Here is a 23,399-nt window from a genome sequence, read left to right on the forward strand (position 1 = left end):
CATACACACAGATCTATCATACACACAGATCCATCACCCTCATACACACAGATCCTTCACCATCATACACACAGATCCTTCACCATCATACACACAGATCCATCATGCACACAGATCCTTCACCCTACTACATACAGATCCATCACCCTCATACACACAGATCCATCACCCTCACACACACAGATCCTTCACCATCATACACACAGATCCATCATACACACAGATCCATCATACACACAGATCCTTCACCCTCATACACACAGATCCATCACCCTCATACACACAGATCCATCATACACACAGATCCATCATACACACAGATCCATCATACACACAGATCCTTCACCCTCCTACATACAGATCCATCACTCTCATACACACAGATCCATCACCATCATACACACAGATCCATCATACACACAGATCCTTCACCCTAATACACACAGATCCATCACTCTCATACACACAGATCCATCACCATCATACACACAGATCCATCATACACACAGATCCATCACCCTCATACACACATATCCATCATACACACAGATCCTTCACCCTCCTACATACAGATCCATCACCATCATACACACAGATCCATCATACACTCAGATCCATCACCCTCATACACACAGATCCTTCATCCTCATACACACAGATCCATCATACACACAGATCCATCATCCTCATACACACAGATCCATCATACACACAGATCCATCATCCTCATACACACAGATACATCATACACACAGATCCTTCACCATCATACACACAGATCCATCATACACAAAGATCCATCATACACATAGATCCATCATCCTCATACACACAGATCCATCATACACACAGATACATCACCCTCATACACACAGATCCTTCACCCTCATACACACAGATCCATCACCCTCATACACACAGATCCATCATACACACAGATCCATCATACACACAGATCTATCATACACACAGATCCATCACCCTAATACACACAAATCCATCATACACACAGATCCTTCACCTTCATACACACAGATCCTTCACCATCATACATACAGATCCATCATGCACACAGATCCTTCACCCTCCTACATACAGATCCATCACCCTCATACACACAGATCCATCACCCTCATACACACAGATCCTTCACCATCATACACACAGATAAATCATACACACAGATCCTTCACCCTCATACACACAGATCCATCACCCTCATACACACAGATCCATCACCATCATACACACAGATCCATCATACACACAGATCCTTCACCCTCCTACATACAGATCCATCACCCTCATACACACAGATCCATCATACACTCAGATCCATCACCCTCATACACACAGATCCTTCATCCTCATACACACAGATCCATCACCCTCATACACACAGATCCTTCATCCTCATACACACAGATCCTTCACTCTCATACACACAGACCCATCACCCTCATACACACAGATCCATCATACACACAGATCCATCACCCTCATACACACAGATCCTTCACCATCATACACACAGATCCTTCACCATCATACACACAGATCCATCATGCACACAGATCCTTCACCCTACTACATACAGATCCATCACCCTCATACACACAGATCCATCACCCTCACACACACAGATCCTTCACCATCATACACACAGATCCATCATACACACAGATCCATCATACACACAGATCCTTCACCCTCATACACACAGATCCTTCACCATCATACACACAGATCCATCATGCACACAGATCCTTCACCCTACTACATACAGATCCATCACCCTCATACACACAGATCCATCACCCTCACACACACAGATCCTTCACCATCATACACACAGATCCATCATACACACAGATCCATCATACACACAGATCCTTCACCCTCATACACACAGATCCATCACCCTCATACACACAGATCCATCAGACACACAGATCTATCATACACACAGATCCATCACCCTCATACACACAGATCCTTCACCATCATACACACAGATCCTTCACCATCATACACACAGATCCATCATGCACACAGATCCTTCACCCTACTACATACAGATCCATCACCCTCATACACACAGATCCATCACCCTCACACACACAGATCCTTCACCATCATACACACAGATCCATCATACACACAGATCCATCATACACACAGATCCTTCACCCTCATACACACAGATCCATCACCCTCATACACACAGATCCATCATACACACAGATCCATCATACACACAGATCCATCATACACACAGATCCTTCACCCTCCTACATACAGATCCATCACCCTCATACACACAGATCCATCATACACACAGATCCATCACCCTCATACACACAGATCCTTCATCCTCATTAACACAGATCCTTCACTCTCATACATACAGATCCATCACCCTCATACACACAGATCCATCATGCACACAGATCCATCACCCTAATACACACAGATCCATCATACACACAGATCCATCACCCTAATACACACAGATCCATCAAACACACAGATCCATCATACACACAGATCCATCATACACACAGATCCATCACCCTCTCACACACAGATCCATCATACACACAGATCCATCATACACACAGATCCATCATACACACAGATCCATCATACACACAGATCCATCACCCTAATACACACAGATCCATCACAAACACAGATCCATCATACACACAGATCCACCATACACACAGATCCATCACCCTAATACACACTGATCCATCATACACACATATCCATCATACACACAGATCCATCACCCTAATACACACAGATCCATCATACACACAGATCCATCATACACACAGATCCATCACCCTAATACACACAGATCCATCAAACACACAGATCCATCATACACACAGATCCATCATACACACAGATCCATCATACACACAGATCCATCATACACACAGATCCATCACCTTAATACACACAGATCCATCATACACACAGATCCACCAAACACACAGATCCATCACCCTAATACACACAGATCCATCATACACACATATCCATCATACACACAGATCCATCACCCTAATACACACTGATCCATCATACACACAGATCCATCATACACACAGATCCATCACCCTAATACACACGGATCCATCACCCTCATACACACAGATCCATCACCCTCATACACACAGATCCATCATACACACATATCCATCATACACACAGATCCATCACCCTAATACACACTGATCCATCATACACACAGATCCATCATACACACAGATCCATCACCCTAATACACACAGATTCATCATACACACATATCCATCATACACACAGATCCATCACCCTAATACACACAGATCCATCATACACACAGATCCATCACCCTAATACACACAGATCCATCATACACACAGATCCATCATACACACAGATCCATCATACACACAGATCCATCATACACACATATCCATCATACACACAGATCCATCACCCTAATACACACAGATCCATCATACACACAGATCCATCATACACACAGATCCATCACCCTAATACACACAGATCCATCATACACACAGATCCATCATACACACAGATCCATTATACACACAGATCCATCACCCTAATACACACAGATCCATCATACACACAGATCCATCACCCTCATACACACAGATCCTTCACCCTCATACACACAGATCCTTCACCCTCATACACACAGATCCATCACCATTATACACACTGATCCATCACCCTCATACACACAGATCCATCATACACACAGATCCATCACCCTCATACACACAGATCCTTCACCCTCATACACACAGATCCATCAAACACACAGATCCATCATACACACAGATCCATCACCCTCATACACACCGATCCATCATACACACAGATCCATCATACACACAGATCCTTCACCCTCCTACATACAGATCCATCACCCTCATACACACAGATCCATCACCCTCATACACACAGATCCATCACCCTCATACACACAGATCCTTCACCATCATACACACAGATCCTTCACCCTCATACACACAGATCCATCATACACACAGATCCATCATACACACAGATCCTTCACCCTCCTACATACAGATCCATCACCCTCATACACACAGATCCTTCACCCTCATACACACAGATCCATCACCATCATACACACAGATCCTTCACCATCATACACACAGATCCATCATACACACAGATCCTTCACCCTCATACACACAGATCCATCATACACACAGATCCTTCACCCTCCTACATACAGATCCATCACACTCATACACACAGATCCATCATACACAGAGATCCATCACCCTCATACACACAGATCCTTCATCCTCATACACACAGATCCTTCACCCTCAAACACACAGATCCATCACCCTCATGCACACAGATCCATCATACACACAGATCCATCATCCTCATACACACAGATCCTTCACCCTCATACACACAGACCCATCACCCTCATACACACAGATCCTTCATCCTCATACACACAGATCCATCATACACACATATCCATCATACACACAGATCCATCACCCTCATACACACAGATCCTTCACCCTCATACACACAGATCCATCACCATCATACACACAGATCCATCACCATCATACACACAGATCCATCACCATCATACACACAGATCCATCATACACACAGATCCATCATACACACAGATCCATCATACACACAGATCCATCACCCTAATACACACAGATCCATCACAAACACAGATCCATCATACACACAGATCCACCATACACACAGATCCATCACCCTAATACACACTGATCCATCATACACACATATCCATCATACACACAGATCCATCACCCTAATACACACAGATCCATCATACACACAGATCCATCATACACACAGATCCATCACCCTAATACACACAGATCCATCAAACACACAGATCCATCATACACACAGATCCATCATACACACAGATCCATCATACACACAGATCCATCATACACACAGATCCATCACCTTAATACACACAGATCCATCATACACACAGATCCATCATACACACAGATCCACCAAACACACAGATCCATCACCCTAATACACACAGATCCATCATACACACATATCCATCATACACACAGATCCATCACCCTAATACACACTGATCCATCATACACACAGATCCATCATACACACAGATCCATCACCCTAATACACACGGATCCATCACCCTCATACACACAGATCCATCACCCTCATACACACAGATCCATCATACACACATATCCATCATACACACAGATCCATCACCCTAATACACACTGATCCATCATACACACAGATCCATCATACACACAGATCCATCACCCTAATACACACAGATTCATCATACACACATATCCATCATACACACAGATCCATCACCCTAATACACACAGATCCATCATACACACAGATCCATCACCCTAATACACACAGATCCATCATACACACAGATCCATCATACACACAGATCCATCATACACACAGATCCATCATACACACATATCCATCATACACACAGATCCATCACCCTAATACACACAGATCCATCATACACACAGATCCATCATACACACAGATCCATCACCCTAATACACACAGATCCATCATACACACAGATCCATCATACACACAGATCCATTATACACACAGATCCATCACCCTAATACACACAGATCCATCATACACACAGATCCATCACCCTCATACACACAGATCCTTCACCCTCATACACACAGATCCTTCACCCTCATACACACAGATCCATCACCATTATACACACTGATCCATCACCCTCATACACACAGATCCATCATACACACAGATCCATCACCCTCATACACACAGATCCTTCACCCTCATACACACAGATCCATCAAACACACAGATCCATCATACACACAGATCCATCACCCTCATACACACAGATCCATCATACACACAGATCCATCATACACACAGATCCTTCACCCTCCTACATACAGATCCATCACCCTCATACACACAGATCCATCACCCTCATACACACAGATCCATCACCCTCATACACACAGATCCTTCACCATCATACACACAGATCCTTCACCCTCATACACACAGATCCATCATACACACAGATCCATCATACACACAGATCCTTCACCCTCCTACATACAGATCCATCACCCTCATACACACAGATCCATCACCCTCATACACACAGATCCATCACCCTCATACACACAGATCCTTCACCATCATACACACAGATCCATCATACACACAGATCCTTCACCCTCATACACACAGATCCATCATACACACAGATCCTTCACCCTCCTACATACAGATCCATCACACTCATACACACAGATCCATCATACACAGAGATCCATCACCCTCATACACACAGATCCTTCATCCTCATACACACAGATCCTTCACCCTCAAACACACAGATCCATCACCCTCATGCACACAGATCCATCATACACACAGATCCATCATCCTCATACACACAGATCCTTCACCCTCATACACACAGACCCATCACCCTCATACACACAGATCCTTCATCCTCATACACACAGATCCATCATACACACATATCCATCATACACACAGATCCATCACCCTCATACACACAGATCCTTCACCCTCATACACACAGATCCATCACCATCATACACACAGATCCATCACCATCATACACACAGATCCATCACCATCATACACACAGATCCATCATACACACAGATCCATTACCCTCATACACACAGATCTTTCACCCTCATACACACAGATCCATCATACACACAGATCCATCATAAACACAGATCCATCACCCTCATACACACAGATCTTTCACCCTCATACACACAGATCCATCATACACACAGATCCATCATAAACACAGATCCATCACCCTCATACACACAGATCTTTCACCATCATACACACAGATTCATCATACACACAGATCCATCATACACACAGATCTATCATACACACAGATCCATCACCCTCATACACACAGATCCTTCACCATCATACACACAGATCCATCATGCACACAGATCCTTCACCATCATACACACAGATCCATCATGCACACAGATCCTTCACCCTCCTACATACAGATCCATCACCCTCATACACACAGATCCATCACCCTCATACACACAGATCCTTCACCATCATACACACAGATGCATCATACACACCGATCCATCATACACACAGATCCTTCACCCTCATACACACAGATCCATCACACTCATACACACAGATCCATCACCATCATACACACAGATCCATCATACACACAGATTCTTTACCCTCATACACACAGATCCATCACACTCATACACACAGATCCATCACCATCATACACACAGAACCATCATACACACAGATCCTTCATCCTCATACACACAGATCCTTCACTCTCAAACACACAGATCCACCACCCTCATACACACAGATCCATCATACACACAGATCTATCACCCTCATACACACAGATCCATCACCCTCATACACACAGACCCATCAACCTCATACACACAGATCCATCACCCTCATACACACAGATCCATCACCCTCCTACACACAGATCCATCATACACACAGATCCTTCACCATCATACACACAGACCCATCACCCTCATACACACAGATCCATCACCCTCATACACACAGATCCATCACCCTCATACACACAGACCCATCACCATCATACACACAGATCCATCATACACACAGATCCATCATACACACAGATCCATCACCCTCATACACACAGATCCATCACCCTCATACACACAGATCCTTCACCCTCATACACACAGATCCATCACCATCATACACACAGATCCATCATACACACAGATCCATCATACACACAGATCTTTCACCCTCATACACACAGATCTTTCACCCTCATACACACAGATCCATCATAAACACAGATCTATCATACACACAGATTCATCACCCTCATACACACAGATCTTTCACCGTCATACACACAGATCCATCATACACACAGATCTATCATACACACAGATCCATCACCCTAATACACACAAATCCATCATACACACAGATCCATTACCCTCATACACACAGATCCTTCACCTTCATACACACAGATCCTTCACCATCATACATACAGATCCATCATGCACACAGATCCTTCACCCTCCTACATACAGACCCATCACCCTCATACACACAGATCCATCACCCTCATACACACAGATCCTTCACCATCATACACACAGATAAATCATACACACAGATCCTTCACCCTCATACACACAGATCCATCACCCTCATACACACAGATCCATCACCATCATACACACAGATCCATCATACACACAGATCCTTCACCCTCGTACATACAGATCCATCACCCTCATACAAACATATCCATCATACACACAGATCCATCACCCTCATACACACAGATCCTTCATCCTCATACACACAGATCCTTCACTCTCATACACACAGATCCATCACCCTCATACACACAGATCCATCATACACACAGATCCATCACTCTCATACACACAGATCCATCACACTCATACACACAGACCCATCACCCTCATACACACAGATCCTTCATCCTCATTCACACAGATCCATCATACACACATATCCATCATACACACAGATCCATCACCCTAATACACACAGATCCATTATACACACAGATCCATCATACACACAGATCCATCACCCTCATACACACAGATCCTTCACCCTCATACACACAGATCCATCACCCTCATACACACAGATCCTTCACCCTCATGCACACAGATCCATCACCATCATACACACAGATCCATCACCCTCATACACACAGATCCATCATACACACAGATCCTTCACCATCATACACACAGATCCTTCACCATCATACACACAGATCCATCATGCACACAGATCCTTCACCCTACTACATACAGATCCATCACCCTCATACACACAGATCCATCACCCTCACACACACAGATCCTTCACCATCATACACACAGATCCATCATACACACAGATCCATCATACACACAGATCCTTCACCCTCATACACACAGATCCATCACCTCATACACACAGATCCATCACCATCATACACATAGATCCATCATACACACAGATCCTTCACCCTCCTACATACAGATCCATCACCCTCATACACACAGATCCATCATACACACAGATCCATCACCCTCATATACACAGATCCTTCATCCTCATTAACACAGATCCTTCACTCTCATACACACAGATCCATCACCCTCATACACACAGATCCATCATGCACCCAGATCCATCACCCTCATACACACAGATCCATCACCCTCATACACACAGATCCTTCATCCTCATACACACAGATCCATCATACACACATATCCATCATACACACAGATCCATCACCCTAATACACACAGATCCATCATACACACAGATCCATCATACACACAGATCCATCACCCTCATACACACAGATCCTTCACCCTCATACACACAGATCCATCACCCTCATACACACAGATCCTTCACCCTCATACACACAGATCCATCACCATCATAAACACAGATCCATCACCCTCATACACACAGATCCATCATACACACAGATCCATTACCCTCATACACACAGATCTTTCACCCTCATACACACAGATCCATCATACACACAGATCCATCATAAACACAGATCCATCATACACACAGATCCATCATCCTCATACACACAGATCCATCATGCACACAGATCCATCACCCTCATACACACAGATCCATCACCCTCATACACACAGATCCTTCATCCTCATACACACAGATCCATCATACACACATATCCATCATACACACAGATCCATCACCCTAATACACACAGATCCATCATACACACAGATCCATCATACACACAGATCCATCACCCTCATACACACAGATCCTTCACCCTCATACACACAGATCCATCACCCTCATACACACAGATCCTTCACCCTCATACACACAGATCCATCACCATCATAAACACAGATCCATCACCCTCATACACACAGATCCATCATACACACAGATCCATTACCCTCATACACACAGATCTTTCACCCTCATACACACAGATCCATCATACACACAGATCCATCATAAACACAGATCCATCATACACACAGATCCATCATCCTCATACACACAGATACATCATACACACAGATCCTTCACCATCATACACACAGATCCATCATACACAAAGATCCATCATACACATAGATCCATCATCCTCATACACACAGATCCACCATACACACAGATACATCACCCTCATACACACAGATCCTTCACCCTCATACACACAGATCCATCACCCTCATACACACAGATCCATCATACACACAGATCCATCACCCTCATACACACAGATCCTTCATCCTGATACACACAGATCCATCATACACACAGATCTATCATACACACAGATCCATCACCCTAATAAACACAAATCCATCATACACACAGATCCATCACCCTCATACACACAGATCCTTCACCTTCATACACACAGATCCTTCACCATCATACATACAGATCCATCATGCACACAGATCCTTCACCCTCCTACATACAGATCCATCACCCTCATACACACAGATCCATCACCCTCATACACACAGATCCATCACCATCATACAAACAGATCCATCATACACACAGATCCATCACCCTCATACACACAGATCCTTCACCCTCATACACACAGATCCATCATACACACAGATCCTTCACCCTCATACACACAGATCCATCACCCTCATACACACAGATCCATCATACACACAGATCCATCACCATCATACACACAGATCCATCACCATCATACACACAGATCCATCACCATCATACACACAGATCCATCATACACACAGATCCTTCACCCTCCTACATACAGATCCATCACCCTCAAACACACATATCCATCATACACACAGATCCTTCACCCTCCTACATACAGATCCATCACCCTCATACACACAGATCCATCATACACACAGATCCATCACCCTCATACACACAGATCCTTCACCCTCATACACACTGATCCATCATACACACAGATCCATCATACACACAGATCCATCATGCACACAGATCCATCTTACACACAGATCCTTCATTCACACAGATCCATCATACACACATATCCATCATACACACAGATCCATCATGCACACAGATTCTTCACCCTCATACACACAGATCCATCACCCTCATACACACAGATCCATCACCATCATACACACAGATCCTTCACCCTCATACACACAGATCCATCATACACACAAATCCTTCACCCTCCTACATACAGATCATCACCCTCATACACACAGATCCATCATACACACAGATCCATCACCCTCATACACACAGATCCTTCATCCTCACACACACAGATCCTTCACTCTCATACACACAAATCCATCACCCTCATACACACAGATCCATCATACACACAGATCCATCACCCTCATACACACAGATCCTTCACCATCATACACACTGATCCATCATACACACAGATCCATCATACACACAGATCCTTCACCCTCATACACACAGATCCATCACCCTCATACACACAGATCCATCACCATCATACACACAGATCCATCATACACACAGATCCTTCACCCTCCTACACACAGATCCATCACCCTCATACACACAGATCCATCATACACACAGATCCATCAACCTCATACACACAAATCCATCACCCTCATACACACAGACCCATCATACACACAAATCCTTCACTATCATACACACAGATCCTTCATCCTCACACACACAGATCCATCATACACACAGATCCATCATCCTCATACACACAGATACATCATACACACAGATCCTTCACCATCATACACACAGATCCATCATACACACAGATCCATCATACACACAGATCCTTCACCCTCATACACACAGATCCATCAACCTCATACACACAGATCCATCACCATCATACACACAGATCCATCATACACATAGATCCATCATCCTCATACACACAGATCCATCATACACACAGATCCTTCATACACATAGATCCATCATCCTCATACACTCAGATCCATCATACACACAGATCCTTCACCATCATACACACAGATTCATCATACACACAGATCCATCATACACATAGACCCATCATCCTCATACTCACAGATCCATCATACACACAGATACATCACCCTCATACACACAGATCCTTCACCCTCATACACACAGATCCATCACCCTCATACACACAGATCCTTCACCATCATACACACAGATCCATCATACAAACAGATCCATCATACACACAGATCCATCATCCTCATACACACAGATTGATCATACACACAGATCCTTCACCATCATACACACAGATCCATCATACACACAGATCCATCACCCTCATACACACAGATCCATCATACACACAGATCCATCACCCTAATACACACAGATCCATCATACACATAGATCCATCATACACACAGATCCATCATACAAACAGATCCTTCACCCTCATACACACAGATCCATCACCATCATACACACAGATCCATCACCCTCATACACACAGATCCATCATACACACAGATCCATCACCCTCATACACACAGATCCTTCACCCTCATACACACAGATCCATCATACACACAGATCCATCATACACACAGATCCATCATACACACAGATCCATCATACACACAGATCCATCACCCTCATACACACAGATCCATCATACACACAGATCCATCACCCTAATACACACAGATCCATCATACACACAGATCCTTCACCCTCATACACACAGATCCATCACCCTCATACACACAGATCCATCACCATCATACACACAGATGAATCACCCTCATACACACAGATCCATCATACACACAGATCCATCACCCTCATACACACAGATCCTTCACCTTCATACACACAGATCCATCATACACACAGATCCATCATACACACAGATCCATCATGCACACAGATCCATCTTACACACAGATCCTTCATTCTCACAGATCCGTCATACACACAGATCCATCATACACACAGATCCATCATACACACAGATCCATCATACACACAGATCCATCATACACACAGATCCATCATACACACAGATCCATCATACACACAGATCCATCATACACACAGATCCTTCATACACACAGATCCATCATACACACAGATCCTTCATCCTCATACACACAGATCCTTTACCCTCATACACACAGATCCTTCATCCTCATACACACAGATTCTTCACCCTCATACACACAGATCCATCATACACACAGATCATTCACCCTCATACACACAGATCCTTCACTCTCATACACACAGATCCTTCACCCTCATACAAAGATCCTTCACCCTCATACAGACAGATCCATCATACACACAGATCCTTCACTCTCATACACACAGATCCTTCACCCTCATACTCATACACACAGATCCATCACCCTCATACACAGAGATTCATCACCCTCATACACACAGATCCTTCACCCTCATACACACAGATCCTTCACCCTCATTCACACAGATCCATCATACACACAGATCCTTCACCCTCATACACACAGATCCCTTACCCTCATTCACACAGATCCATCAGACACACAGATTCATCACCCTCATACACACAAATCATTCACCCTCATACACACAGATCCATCACCCTCATACAAAGATCCTTCACCCTCATACACACAGATCCATCAACCTCATACAAACAGATCCATCATACACACAGATCCATCACCCTCATACACACAGATCGATCACCCTCATACACACAGATCCTTCACCCTCATACACACAGATCCATCATACACACAGATCCATCACCCTCATACACACAGATCAATCACCTTCATACACACAGATCCTTCATCCTCATACACACAGATCCTTCACCCTCATACACACAGATCCATCACCCTCATACACACAGATACTTCACCATCATACACACAGATCCTTCACTCTCATACACACAGATGCTTCATCCTCATACACACAGGTCCATCACAATCATACACACAGATCCTTGATCCTCATACACACAAATCCATCATACACACAGGCCTTCACCCTCATACTCATACACAGAGATCCTTCACCCTCATACACACAGATCCATCACCCTCATACACACAGATCCATCACCCTCATACACACAAATCCTTCACCCTCATACACACAGATCCTTCACCCTCATACACACAGATCCATCACCCTCATACACACAGATCCTTCACCATCATACACACAGATCCTTCAACCTCATACACACAGATCCTTCATCCTCATACACACAGATCCATCATACACACAGATCCATCACCCTCATACACACAAATCCTTCACCCTCATACACACAGATCCTTCACTCTCATACTCTCATACACGCAGATCCATCACCCTCATACAAAGATCCTTCACCCTCATACACACAGATCCATCACCCTCATACACACAGATCCATCACCCTCATACACACAGATCCTTCACCCTCATGCACACAGATCCTTCACCCTCATACACATAGATCCATCATACACACAGATTCATCACCCTCATACACACAGATCCTTAACCCTCATACACACAGATCCTTCACCCTCATACACACAGATCCATCACCCTCACACACACAGATCCATCACCCTCATACACACAGATCCATCATACACATAGATCCATCATACACACAGATCCATCACCCTCACACACGCAGATTCTTCACCCTCATACACACAGATCCTTCATCCTCATACACACAGATCCTTCACCCTCATACACACAGATCCTTCACCATCATACACACAGATCCTTCACCCTCATACACACAGATCCTTCACCCTCATACACACAGATCCTTCACCCTCATACACACAGATCCTTAACCCTCATACACACAGATCCTTCACCCTCATACACACAGATCCTTCATCCTCATACACACAGCACCTTCACCCTCATACACACAGATCTATTGTCCTTATACACACAGATCCTTCAGCCTCACACACACATATTCTTACTGTCAGCTGCCATATGGTGTTAAAATGCTCTTATTGGGAAAACTCTTTAGGTTTAGAATCCAGGCGTCCCTTTTCCTCCTCACAATGAGATCTTTTTGCTTTCAGTGTGTCCATAGTTCACCATGATACATCCTGTAACCTGACTATGGTGACCTTCTTCATCATTAAGGGCATTTCCAGTTTCCCACAATTACAGGTTCTCATTTTCCTCCTTGTTCTTTTCATTTACCTCTTCACACTAGGAGGAAACATGACTCTTCTCCTGCTGGTCTGTCTTGACCGGCACCTACACACTCCCATGTACTTCTTTTTAGCCAACTTGTCGGTTTTGGACATCTCCTCCAGCTCCGTCAGTCTACACAAGATCCTAGTAGCCTTTTTAACAAGAGACAGCAAAGTGTCTTTCCTTTCCTGCATGATACAGTTCTACATATTTTCTTGCTTGGCATGCAATGAACTGCTGATACTTGCGGTCATGAGTTACGACCGTTACATTGCCATCTGCAAACCTTTACGATACTCTACTATCATGAACTGTAAGGTGTGCGTCCTCTTAGCCATGGTCTGTTGGGTCTTATCTTTCATAGAAGTTATGCCATATGTAGTATTACTCTCTGAGATCTCCTGTTATACTTCCAACATCATCAATCACTTCTTCTGTGACCTTGTGCCTCTGCTCAGTCTCTCGTGCAGTGACACCTCCATCCTGAAGCTACTCAGCCTTATTGAAGGAATGGTACTGCTAAGCCTCACTCCTTTTGTCCTTACCTTCACTCCATACATCTTCATCATTGCCTCGATACTGAGAATCCAGTCTCACACTGGAAGACGTAAAGCCTTCTACACATGTTCCTCCCATCTCACAGTCGTCGTCCTTCTCTACGTGACGTTAGTTTATCAATACCTGAGACCGACCACAGCGGACTCCTTGGAGGCCAATAAGTTGTCCTCTCTCTTTAACACAGCTGCAGTTCCCATGCTCAACCCACTGATCTACAGCTTAAAAAACAGAGACGTGAAAGCGTCACTAAAAAGAAAACTAGGGTAGTCTGTGAAGTATGAAGGTTTTCTGATTCTTAGTTGAGGCTAATACAGGGTTATGGATTAGACATGAATTTAGAGAATGTCATTTAAAGCTCATGAGTGGACGCTCACTTGTCCTCCCCACTCACACTAGTACTTAGGTTTGGCACAGATAGTAAAGTTACATTATTAAAATGTAAACAGAATGACTTACCTGCCAACTGGAGGGATTCCTTACCTACCCACTGATTGCATCTCTTCATTCCATCGGACACTACTTATATTTTTTTTCAATCTACCTATTGGTGCTGTTTTTGTGGGATGAATTTTTGGGAAATAAATTTATTACATAAAAGGGAATCTGTTCGTCTGTTCGGCTTTATGCAATAAATGGAGCTTCAAATCCTAAAAAAGATAAAAAATATCATAGAGGCGGGCCTGAGGTGCAGGAAAGGTCATAGAGGTGGAGCAAAGCTGCAAGAAGGGGAGAGTCGATCAGAGACGCCAAATGGCAGAATGGAGGTAATGTCTGTCCTCCACAGCAGTCTGTACAATAAAGCTATTTCTCCCAGAATGCCTCGCTTCCTACAAAGTAGAAAAAAAGACCAGCAGAGGGACAGAACTGTCTGGCAAAAATCAGCCTCTGGATCATACCTCCCTGGATCTGTCCTGGATCCAGTGGGACATTCCTGATTTTGGGGTGATGTCCTGCCATCCCAGGATGGACCCCACATATCTCGAATTTTTATTTAGTCCTAAAGTAAAAAATGTACAGAGCAAAGAGCCATTGGCTCCTCCCCCTGTCAATCACTCTGGTGCATGTTGGCTGCATTATGCTGGCAGTCACAAGAGGCCAATCATCTCTTCCTCTGTGCTCCAACACACTGGTGATGTCATAGTGCAGCGGAGCACAGGGGAGAGGCCATGCCGTGAACTGTGGGGGAGCTGGAAGGAGAAGGTAAGTTGTGGAGTTTGTCTTTGTTTTTGATGTCTAGATAACTAGGGGGTCTACCTACAGAGGGCAGCTACCTATAAAGAAAAACTACTTAGGGGGACCTACCTACAGGAAGCAGCTATCCAAGTGTGTCTACTTATAGTGAGATGCTATCTTCCTATAGTGGGCAATTATCTCTGGTGGGCCTACCCACAGGGGTCACCTATCTCTGGGAGCTTTTCTACAGAGGGCAATTGTCTCTAGGGGGGGCTACCTAGAGGTGGCAACTTTCTCTAAGGGTCTGCCTACAAAGGGCAGCTATCTAGGGGTGTCTATCTACAGGGGGCAACTATCTAGGGGTTCTAGCTTCAGATGGTAGATACTGGAGAGTCTACCTACAGGGAATCCCTGGTGAATCTTCATACTTAATAAGGGAAACTACCTGAAGGGACCTGTCTATCTACTGGAGTGACCTTACTACCTATTGGGGGGAACTACCTATTCACCAACCCACTTATTTAGCCCATCTATTGGGGGGGGGGGGGACAGCAGGGAAGAAAAATACCTTTTTAAAAGGGTACTCCGGTGGAAAAACCTTATTGTTTTTCTTTTTAATCACCTGGTGCCAGAAAGTTAAACAGATTTGTAAATAACGTTTATAAAAAATTTGTAATCCTTCCAGTACTTACTAGCTGCTGTATACTACAGAGGAAATTCTTTTATTTTTGGATTTATTTTCTGTACAACCACAATGCTCGCTGCTGACACCTCTGTACATTTTATGAACTATCCAGACCAGGAGAGGTTTGTTATGGGGATTTTCTCCTACTCTGGACAGTTCCTGACATGGAAAGAGATGTCTAGTCATGACAGAAAAGAAATCCAAAAAGGATATAATTTCTTCTGTAGTATACAGCCACTAATAAGTACTGGAAGGATTAAGATTTTTTTAGTCGAAGTAATTTACAAATCTGTTTAACTTTTTGGCATCAGTCAATTAAAAAAAAAAAAAAATTAAATTCCCCCGGAGTACCCCTTTAAGGTGCTGTAAGTCCTGGAAAAGTGCAGGACAAAATGTCTGTTTAGCAGGTTCTGCAGAGACGAATCATGTCTGGAAGGAATAGTAATGACGGTCTGGGCTTAATGGCAAAGAAAAAGGTAAGTGAATGACTCCGATTAGACATGTGCACAAGAGAAACTTTCCTTTCGTATAGTTTTTTCGTTTTGGTAAAATTTTCGGTTCAGTAATTTTTTGGGGTTTGTTTTTTTGGATACATTCAGTATTCGTTTTTTTGGGGTTTGATTTTTTTGGATACATTCGGTATTCGTTTTTTTTGGGGGGGTTGATTTTTTCGGACACATTCAGTATTCGTTTTTTTTTTCCAGGCACATTCGGCATTCGGAGTATCGTATTTATTTTTCATTTAACTTAGTTTTGTTTCGTAATTTTTTTTATTTTTTTCTCTTTTAAGCCCTTTTGCTGGGGTACCACGAAAAACAAACATGCTGTCGGGAATTGCGAGAAACAAATTTTATTTTTGTGATAATGAAAATCTTTTTTATTTATAAGCAGGGGGCCATTATGGGGAGCAGGTGCAGGAAAAGAAGGGAGCCGCAGAGATCGGAACATTGGAAGACCGGTGAGATTTTAATATATACTTATTGTTAATACAATAACTTTTTTGCAATGTGTATTTTTTTGAAAATGTAAAATATGTTAGATATAGATGGTTACGTGTTTTACACTTGCGCTAACACAGTATTTTTGTTTCCCAATGAACCAGGGTGCCTCCAGCTGTTGAAAATCTGCAACACCCAGCATGCCCTGACAGCCAAAGGCTGTCCGGCATGCTGGGAGTTGTAGTTTTGCAACAGCTGGAGGCACCCTGGTTTGTTGGGTAACAGAAAGCTTCAGAAACACTGTGTTAGCGCAAGTCTAAAACACGTATCTAACATATTTTACATGTTCAAAAAAATGCTCATTACATGAAAATGTATGTATTAACAATAAGTATTTATTAAAATCACATATTTTACTAGGAAAATAATAGGTTGTCCCTAGCAAGGACTGAGGTGCCTTATAAAATATAACTTTTAATTATATCACTTAAAATATTATTCCAACAATTATAGGGGTTATAAGCCCACTACGACGCAAGTTACAAATTCCCTTTATCCCGGGATAAAGGGAATTTTTATTTATGTTGTGATAACAATTGGTATTGAGGAGGATCCAATCACAGATTAGTGATGTGTTGATAACAACTACTGTCATACATCTATGTAACTTGCGCCGTAGTGGGCTTATAACCCCTATTTAAGCCGCAACTTATGTGCTTTATGCACGATAGTTTTTTTTAACAATTTTTTGGTTTTCTATAATTGTTGGAATAATATTTTAAGTGATATAATTAAAAGTTATATTTTATAAGGCACCTCAGTCCTTGCTAGGGACAACCTATTATTTTCCTCATTTATTGCCGAGAGGTAACATGCACTAAGTGGGCAGGTGTATGGCCGAGACTTTTCATACATATAGTTTTCCACATATTTTACTATAAATATCTACATGAAGAATAGAATAAAAATAACCAACATGACACGTTATACATAAATCACCCGTCAAACACATGGATCATTCATGCAGCATTACATCATGTATTAATGAATCACATAAAATGATACATTATCCCACCCGTCTTCCAATGTCCGGATCTCCGCAGGTCTCTTCTTTTCCGGATCTCCGCAGGTCTCTTCTTTTCCTGATCTCCGCGGGTCTCTTCTTTTCCTGATCTCCGTGGGTCTCTTCTTTTCCTGATCTCCGCAGGTCTCTTCTTTTCCTGATCTCTGCGGGTCTCTTCTTTTCCGGATCTCCGCGGGTCTCTTCTTTTCCTGATCTCCGCGGGTCTCTTCTTTTCCTGATCTCCGCGGGTCTCTTCTTTTCCTGATCTCCGCGGGTCTCTTCTTTTCCTGATCTCCGCGGGTCTCTTCTTTTCCTGATCTCTGCGGGTCTCTTCTTTTCCTGATCTCCGCGGGTCTCTTCTTTTCCTGATCTCCGCGGGTCTCTTCTTTTCCTGATCTCCGTGGGTCTCTTCTTTTCCTGATCTCCGCGGGTCTCTTCTTTTCCTGATCTCCGCGGGTCTCTTCTTTTCCTGATCTCCGCGGGTCTCTTCTTTTCCTGATCTCCGCAGGTCTCTTCTTTTCCTGATCTCCGCGGGTCTCTTCTTTTCCGGATCTCCGCGGGTCTCTTCTTTTCCTGATCTCCGCGGGTCTCTTCTTTTCCTGATCTCCGCGGGTCTCTTCTTTTCCTGATCTCCGCGGGTCTCTTCTTTTCCTGATCTCCGCGGGTCTCTTCTTTTCCTGATCTCCGCGGGTCTCTTCTTTTCCTGATCTCTGCGGGTCTCTTCTTTTCCTGATCTCCGCAGGTCTCTTCTTTTCCTGATCTCCGCGGGTCTCTTCTTTTCCTGATCTCCGCGGGTCTCTTCTTTTCCTGATCTCCGCGGGTCTCTTCTTTTCCTGATCTCCGCGGGTCTCTTCTTTTCCTGATCTCCGCAGGTCTCTTCTTTTCCTGATCTCCGCGGGTCTCTTCTTTTCCTGATCTCCGCGGGTCTCTTCTTTTCCTGATCTCCGCGGGTCTCTTCTTTTCCTGATCTCCGCGGGTCTCTTCTTTTCCTGATCTCCGCGGGTCTCTTCTTTTCCTGATCTCCGCAGGTCTCTTCTTTTCCGGATCTCCGCGGGTCTCTTCTTTTCCTGATCTCCGCGGGTCTCTTCTTTTCCGGATCTCCGCAGGTCTCTTCTTTTCCTGATCTCCGCGGGTCTCTTCTTTTCCTGATCTCCGCGGGTCTCTTCTTTTCCTGATCTCCGCGGGTCTCTTCTTTTCCTGATCTCTGCGGGTCTCTTCTTTTCCTGATCTCCGCGGGTCTCTTCTTTTCCTGATCTCCGCGGGTCTCTTCTTTTCCTGATCTCCGCAGGTCTCTTCTTTTCCTGATCTCCGCGGGTCTCTTCTTTTCCTGATCTCCGCAGGTCTCTTCTTTTCCTGATCTCCGCGGGTCTCTTCTTTTCCTGATCTCCGCGGGTCTCTTCTTTTCCTGATCTCCGCGGGTCTCTTCTTTTCCTGATCTCCGCGGGTCTCTTCTTTTCCTGATCTCCGCGGGTCTCTTCTTTTCCTGATCTCCGCAGGTCTCTTCTTTTCCTGATCTCCGCGGGTCTCTTCTTTTCCTGATCTCCGCGGGTCTCTTCTTTTCCTGATCTCCGCAGGTCTCTTCTTTTCCTGATCTCCGCGGGTCTCTTCTTTTCCTGATCTCCGTGGGTCTCTTCTTTTCCTGATCTCCGCGGGTCTCTTCTTTTCCTGATCTCTGCGGGTCTCTTCTTTTCCTGATCTCCGCAGGTCTCTTCTTTTCCTGATCTCCGCGGGTCTCTTCTTTTCCTGATCTCCGCGGGTCTCTTCTTTTCCTGATCTCCGCGGGTCTCTTCTTTTCCTGATCTCCGCGGGTCTCTTCTTTTCCTGATCTCCGCGGGTCTCTTCTTTTCCTGATCTCCGTGGGTCTCTTCTTTTCCTGTATGTACAATTCAGGTGAAAACGAATTACGTCCGAAACAAATTGCACATGTCTAACTCTGATGAGAGAAGACGTCACCTGCGAGTTACCAGATAAAACTGCACTGTAATCATTAATATTGTCCCTAGTGATAATGATAACGGTTATGATGTGACGGTATTATTATAGCATTATGTAGGGGCACCACCGCATATAACTGCACTGTAATCATTTTATGGTCTGTAATGGTAATGATAGCGTTTATGATGTGACGGTATTATTAAGGCATTATGTAGGGGCACCACCGCATATAACTGCACTGTAATCACTTTATGGTCTGTAATGGTAATGATAGTGTTTATGATGTAACGGTTTTATTAAGGCATTATGTAGGGGCGCCACCGCATATAACTGCACTGTAATCACTTTATGGTCTGTAATAGATGTGTCTATGTTTTCCTTCCATGTAAAAAAATGATTCATTTAGGACGCCCCTTCCCCATATGCCCCTCCCCTTTCTGCTCACTTTATCTGGCCCCAACCATCGTCTGAAGACTTTGAACAAAGAAAGCCCGGGAAAGACTCAGGAGTGGCAGGTCTTTCCCCCCTAGCAGGGGGTGGGAACTTATGCTAATTACAGAGGTTATATAAATCAGGGGCCTGCTTAATAAAGATCAGAAGTATTTTACCACTGACCATGTGTGTGTCTGTGTGAATTACTCCGGTGCAAGCACAAAGAATCAAAGGCCTTATTTTTTTTGTATTTGGAAGGGAGCAGGATACTTACCAGGCTATCTGATTAAATCTATATCAACAGTATTATTAAGGCATTATGTAGGGGCACCCCCGCATATAACTGCACTGTAATCACTTTATGGTCTGTAATGGTAATGATAGTGTTTATGATGTGACGGTATTATTATAGCATTATGTAGGGGCATCTCTGGATATAACTGCACTGTAATCACTTTATGGTCTGTAATGGTAATGATAGTGTTTATGATGTGACTGTATTATTATAGCATTATGTAGGGACATCTCTGGATATAACTGCACTGTAATCACTTTATGGTCTGTAATGGTAATGATAGTGTTTATGATGTGACGGTATTATTATAGCATTATGTAGGGGCATCTCTGGATATAACTGCACTGTAATCACTTTATGGTCTGTAATGGTAATGATAGTGTTTATGATGTGACTGTATTATTATAGCATTATGTAGGAACATCTCTGGATATAACTGCACTGTAATCACTTTATGGTCTGTAATGGTAATGATAGTGTTTATGATGTGACTGTATTATTATAGCATTATGTAGGGACATCTCTGGATATAACTGCACTGTAATCACTTTATGGTCTGTAATGGTAATGATAGTGTTTATGATGTGACGGTATCATTATAGCATTATGTAGGGGCATCTCTGGATATAACTGTACTGTAATCACTTTATGGTCTGTAATGGTAATGATAGTGTTTATGATGTGACTGTATTATTATAGCATTATGTAGGAACATCTCTGGATATAACTGCACTGTAATCACTTTATGGTCTGTAATGGTAATGATAGTGTTTATGATGTGACTGTATTATTATAGCATTATGTAGGGACATCTCTGGATATAACTGCACTGTCTTCACTTTATGGTCTGTAATGGTAATGATAGTGTTTATGATGTGACGGTATTATTATAGCATTATGTAG

At 43.4% G+C, this 23,399-nt stretch overlaps 1 protein-coding gene across 1 annotated transcript in view; it reads left to right on the forward strand.

Annotated features, from left to right (window-relative positions):
* Positions 1-16,242, forward strand: part of LOC130324302 (olfactory receptor 1019-like) — a 28,313-nt gene extending 12,071 nt beyond the window's left edge. The window contains exon 2 of the mRNA XM_056553240.1: positions 15,300-16,242. Within this exon, the coding sequence (XP_056409215.1) occupies positions 15,300-16,242 (943 nt within the window). The remainder of the gene's footprint in view (positions 1-15,299) is intronic.
* Positions 16,243-23,399: the final 7,157 nt, after the last annotated feature.

Source organism: Hyla sarda, unplaced genomic scaffold (assembly GCF_029499605.1).
Source record: "Hyla sarda isolate aHylSar1 unplaced genomic scaffold, aHylSar1.hap1 scaffold_263, whole genome shotgun sequence".
NCBI classification, from domain to species: domain Eukaryota; kingdom Metazoa; phylum Chordata; class Amphibia; order Anura; family Hylidae; genus Hyla; species Hyla sarda.